The sequence below is a fragment of the Orycteropus afer genome, unplaced genomic scaffold (assembly GCF_000298275.1).
Source record: "Orycteropus afer afer isolate SDZICR_OR568_19922 unplaced genomic scaffold, OryAfe1.0 scaffold00539, whole genome shotgun sequence".
Classification (NCBI taxonomy): Eukaryota; Metazoa; Chordata; class Mammalia; order Tubulidentata; family Orycteropodidae; genus Orycteropus; species Orycteropus afer.
Window position 1 is genome coordinate 429,633 of NW_006922126.1, and position 5,928 is coordinate 435,560.

Here is a 5,928-nt window from a genome sequence, read left to right on the forward strand (position 1 = left end):
TGTGCTCAGTGTTTAAGGGTCACGTGGTAACTGTGGTCATTATTTCAGGGTCACGTGGTAGCAGTGTTGTCAGCATTTGAGGGTCATGTGGTAGCTGTGTGGTCAACGTTTGAGGGTCACATGGTAGCAGTGTGGTCAGTGTTTGATGGTCCCATGGTAAGTGTGGTCATTGTTTCAGGGTCGCATGGTAGCTGTGTGGTCAGCGTTTGAGGGTCATGTGGTAGCAGTGTTAGCATTTGAAGGTCACGTAGCAGTGTGGTCAGCATTTGAGGCTCACGTGGTGACTATGTGCTCAGTGTTTGAGGGTCACGTGGTAGCAGTGTTGTCAGCATTTGAGGGTCACGTGGTACCAGTGTTGTCAGCATTTGAGGGTCATGTGGTAGCTGTGCGGTCAATGTTTGAGGGTCATGTGGTGGCTGTGTGGTCAGTGTTCGAGGCCCCACCACGCTGTTTTCCGTAACAGCTGCAACCATCACATTTCATCTCGTGGGAAAGCTGTACGAGTCATGGCTGGCCTAGAGGAACACTTGATTTTTTTAAGTGCATTTGGATTTGACGGTCTGGCTGAGTGTGTTTCCTTGTTCTGATTGGTGATTCTGATGGCTTTTCACAAGAGCTTCTTCCGAGGATGCCAGTTTTCTCACTTGCTCCTGTCTTTTCCTCACTGTTGCGCACGGGCAAGACCCCCACAACTGTGCTGAGCAGCGACGGTGGCAGCAAGCCCCCTGCCTTCGTACCTCATCATGATGGAGGTGCATCCGGGTTTCCCCTGGAGTCATGGGCTTTTTGTCCCTTACTCTGTTTTTATTAGTGGCAGACAGTGAGCAGGTGTGGCCTGTGATGTTTCAGTGGGGGTTGGCTGAGGCTGGCTGGCCGTTGCCTGCCGTCCTTCTGTCCTCCTTGCCCACCCCACTCACTCACTCCACCGACCAGCCTCCCTTTAGCAGGTTAGAGGTTTGAGTCCACCCAGAAGAAAGGCCGGGCCGTGGGCTTCGCACAAGCCAACCGTTGGAAACCCAGCGGGCGCAGTTCTGTGTGACACAGCGGTCACCAGGGGTCAGAATCAGCCCAAGGTGACTAGCTACTCACTGGGTGGGCGTGATTTTAACTTGCATTTCATTAGAACCTAAGCTTTGAAGAACGTCAGGTTATTTCAGGTAGTAACCAGCATGTGTTTCTCTCTTGCAGAAGCCAAAGATGTTGACCAGAAAGATTAAACTCTGGGACATAAACGCCCACATCACCTGCCGCCTGTGCAGCGGATATCTCATCGATGCGACCACAGTCACCGAGTGCTTGCACACCTGTATGTGCGCAGGTTACCAGACAGTCTCACCAGGGGCTCATGGCTCCTGCTTTGGACGGTTCCTAGCCGTGTGCTAGTTGCTGTTTGGATTTATTTTTTTAAACCCAAAGTGTGCAGCTCAAGCCAGCGGGGTCCCTCCAAATGTGTTAAAAACTCACTGCTATTGAGTTGGTTCCCACTCAGCAACTGTGCAGGACAGAGTAGAACTGCCCCACAGGGTTTCTAAGGTGAATGCCTTAAACAGGTGGTTAATTCCTCCAGTGTTTTAAGCAGCATTTAAAATGTAGGCTCTGCCCTGGTGGCAGTGATTGAGCAATTGGCTGCTAACCAGAAGGTCGGCAGTTCGAGCCCAGTGGCTGCTCACAGGAGAACGATCTGGCAGGCTGTTTCTGTAAAGAGTTCAGGCTCGGGGCTGCCGCCTGAGGCAGCTCTACTCGGTCTGGGAGGGTCACTGTGAGTTGGAATTGATTTGGTGGCAGTGGGTTTGGGTTTTTTGGTTTGACCTTTTGCTGGGAGCCCTGGTGGTGCAGTGGTTAAGGGTTTGGCTGCTAACCGAAAGGTCGGCAGTTCAGACCCACACAGCAGCTCTGCAGAAGGGCCTGGCTGTCTGCTTCCCTGAAGGTGGTGGCCCCAGGAAGCCCACGGGACCGTTCTGCATTGTCCTGCAGGGTCTCTGTAAGTCAGCATCGGCTGAGTGGTGGTGGGTTTTTGTGTCTTCTTTCCGGGCAGCAGCCGTGCTCCCCCCAGCCCCTAGCCTCCCCCCAGCCCCCAGGCTGGCTGCTGGTGGTTAGAAGGCTCAGGGCTGCCGCTGACCCCACTTGTCTTCTCTCTCAAGTATCCCCCACTGAAAAGGCCTGGTACTGTTGGCCTTGACTTTGAGCAGCCGGTCCAGTGAGTACCCCCCACTGAAAAGGCCTGGTACTGTTGGCCTTGACCTTGAGCAGCCTGTCCAGTGAGTACCCCTCACTGAAAAGGCCTGGTACTGTTGACCTTGACCTTGAGCAGCCCGTCCAGTGAGTGCAGGGAGCATACACTTCAGCGAGGTCTTTAGAGTACATGCATACCTCAGAGACGCTGCGGTTTCATTCCAGATCACTGCAAGAAAGCAATTACCAAGAGAAAGTGATCACACACTTGTTTTGGTTTCCCAGTACCTACAAAAGTTGTATTGACACTCGACTATGGTCTGTGAAGTGTGCAATAGCATGATGAAAAAGTTTGAAATTCTGTGAAAATGATGTAATGTGACTCAGGGACACAAAGTGAGCACACACTGTTGGAAAAAGGTGCTGGTATACTTACTCAGCACAGGACTCCTCAGACCTTCCAGTGGTACCAGACACAGCCTCTGCAAAGCACAGTGAGGGGTGGTGCAGTCTGCATGTGTGACCACCGGCTGTGCAACGTGCACTTGTGCAACGTGCGTGTGTGAAGTGTGCATGTGACCAGCTCCTGTGCAACGTGCGCCTGTGACGTGAGCATGACCAGCACTTGTGTGATGTGTGCGTGTGACCAGAGGCTGTGTGACATGCGCCTGTGCAATGTGCGCCTGTGCGATGTGCACGTGACCAGCGCCTGTGTGACGTATGCATGTGACTAGAGGCTGTATGATGTGTGCGTTTGTGATATGCACATGTGACCAATGCCTGTGCGATGTGTGCCTGTGCGATGTGCGTGTGACCAGCGCATGTGCGATGTGCATGTGACCAGCGCCTGTGTGACGTGTGCCTGTGTGATGTGCGTGTGACAAGCGCCTGTGTGACATGTGCCCGTGTGATGAGCAGTGACACACTGCTGTTTCTTGATCACATTTTTTTAGCTTTAGGAAACCATATTGACCAATCTGATGGAATTTTGAAAGCTAATTATAATTTTAGATTTTGGTGGCATCATTTTATGCTGTATTGTTTTCATCGAGTCTGATGTGGTTTTATTTTAGGGAGATCCATCAGGTGAGCTTCACTGTAACACTTTTAAAGTAGCCCACATGGCTCACTCAGATGTGAATTGGCAAGCGCTTTCCAGTTAGCTCCCAGCTCTAGATGTCTCTCGTTGACAGTCATCTCGCTCTCGCCTCGCTTTTCTTCCCATTTAACTCATAAAGGAGCCCAGGGGCAGCACACACCGTTAATCACTTGACTACTAGCCGAGAGGGTGGTGGTTCGAAGCTACCTGTAGGCCCCTCAGAAGACAGGCCTTGTGACCTGGTCCCACAGGGTCACAGCCTTGCAAACCCCGTGGAGTGGTTCTGGTCCCGCAGGGTCACAGCCTTGCAAACCCTGTGGAGTGGTTCTATTGTACACATACGGGGCCATCATGAATTAGAATCAACTGGATGACAGCTGAAACTTCATTCTTTTGCCCCAAATCTGTGGAGTCGGGTGTTTAATTGACATGTGAAAACTCTCCCATTGTTGACTGAGATCTGAAGGGCAGGGTGTTCTGATAGGCCAGGAGTCACGGTGAAGCACGTGTGTGCAAAGGGACCTTCTGGTGTCTCTAGAAACGTCTGTTTCAGCCACCTTCTAGACTGTGCGCGGGCTTGTGAATTCTGGGTTTTCCTTTGCTAACATGAATGTGCTTTTGAAATCAGTCTGTAGGAGCTGCCTGGTCAAGTATTTGGAAGAAAACAACACTTGCCCGACGTGTAGAATCGTCATCCACCAGAGCCACCCGCTGCAGTACATTGGGTAAGTGCTCTGCAAGGACCGGTGGCCCTTTGGTCACAGGGCGGGAACACTGTGTGTATGTGTGTGGAAACTTTCTGAAACAGCCACAGGCTGTGTCCAAGTTCTCAGTGGTCGGTTCAGCTGGCTCTGAGGATGCTATGGCGGCTCGTACAGGGTCGGAGCCATGTCCTGCTCTGCCCACCAGGACACCTGTCTGTCAGCCCTGGACGCCTGATCTCGGGCATGAATCCCCAGCCGCTGACTCTAATGAAGTACTGTGAGAAGCCATGAGACCATGACGGAATTTCACTAAGTTTTCAGCTAAATTAGCTGAAGTTTGATGGAAGGCCAGCCCTTGGGTCTGCCTCCTGCTGGGAGCTCAGTCCCCACTCTGGATGCCGGGAGCTTAGCGTCCCCGTCTGCCCCCTGCTGGGGAGACAGCAGCCCCACAGCCATGCCTCCTGCTGGGAGCTCAGTCCGCACTCTGGACCCGCCTGCTGGGCGCTCAGCGGTCCTGCATGGGCTCCTGCTTCCTGCCTCCGTGCGTCTCAGGGAGACAGCACAGGCCCTGCCACTTCTCAGACTTCAGCCCGGCCCTATCCCTGCTGTGTCTGTCGGGCTGCTCCTGGATGTGCTGGGCCCAGTGCAGCCCCTTTCGAGTGTAGTGGTTTGGGATTCATGGGGCCTCTGGTTTAAAAGGGGTTTTTTAAATGCCTGTTTTCAGATTATATACCCTGGTGGTATAGTGGTTAGGCACGCGGCTCCTGAGGTCAGTAGTTCAAATCCACCAGCCACTCTGAGGGAGAGAGATGAGACAGACTGCGTCTGTAAAGATTCACAGCCTTGGAAGCCCTATGGGGCAGTTCTCTGTCCTCTGGGGGCACTGTGAGTCAGAATTGACACAATGACTGTGGACTTTGGGTTTGGCTTTCAGATTTGGGGTAACCCCTGACTGTGTGGGAGCAGCAGAGGGGCAGTTTTGAGGGAGCAGGCTAATGTGCTTTGTCCACATTTGAAACCAGGGAGTGTAAACCCGCAGACACAGAGTGAAGCCGTGTGTGGTTGAAGTGGCTCTCGGGTTCAGAGCGGGGGGCCCTGCTGGGTTCTGAGCCCTGCCCCTGCAGGCCCCAGGAGATCCTCTGGGGATCACGCCTCGTAGGCCGTCATCAGTTCAGTGTGCTCCCGCCACTTCCTGTCATTGTGGCTACACGGTGTGTGTTCACTGTGACTGCATCCTTGGGCTCAGCTTTGTCCAGCTGTGTCCACGTGACTGTCGTAGCTGTGGTCACAGCCTCCTCCCAGGGAAGGGCCGCCGTCTGCCCTGCACTCTGCCAATATGGTGGCCATGTAGTGGTGTCTCATACCATTGCCTGAGTGCCACTGAGCTCGTCTGAGCATCTTCTCCAAACATTAACTGGCTCTTTGGGCTTCCGGAGCCCTAGTGGCTCAGTGTTTAAGCACTCAGCTGCTAACTGAAAGGTTGGCTGTCCAAACCCACCAGGCACTTACAGAAAGATGTGGCAGTCAGCTTCTGTAAAGATTACAGCCTTGGAAAACCCTGTGGGACTGTTTTACTCTGTCCTCTAGGGTCTCTGTGAATGGAATTGACTCCAGGGCACTGGGTGTGGTTTGGCCTTTGCTTCTGTGAAGACTGACAGCCTTGGAGACCCTGTGGGGCAGTTCCACTCTGTCCTCTGGGACGCTGTGGGTCAGAATGGACTCCAGGGCAGTGGGTGTGGTTTGGCCTTTGCTTCTGTGAATATTGACAGCCTGGGGGACCCTGTGGGCAGGTCCACTCTGTCCTCTGGGGGCGCTGTGGGTCAGAATGGACGCCATGCAGTGGGTGTGGTTTGGGCTTTGCTTCCCTGAAGACTGACAGCCTTGGAGACCCTGTGGGCAGTTCCACTCTGTCCTCTAGGGGCGCTGTGGGTCGGAATGGACTCCACGACAGTG

The 5,928-nt window shown here is 53.4% G+C and overlaps 1 protein-coding gene across 1 annotated transcript in view; it reads left to right on the top strand.

Annotated features, from left to right (window-relative positions):
- Window positions 1–1,188: 1,188 nt before the first annotated feature.
- Window positions 1,189–5,928, top strand: part of PCGF3 (polycomb group ring finger 3) — a 44,968-nt gene continuing 40,228 nt past the window's right edge. Inside the window, exons 1-2 of the mRNA XM_007955763.2 lie at window positions 1,189–1,306; window positions 3,900–3,996. Coding sequence (XP_007953954.1) covers window positions 1,198–1,306; window positions 3,900–3,996 — 206 coding nt within the window. The 5' untranslated portion in view covers window positions 1,189–1,197. The remainder of the gene's footprint in view (window positions 1,307–3,899; window positions 3,997–5,928) is intronic.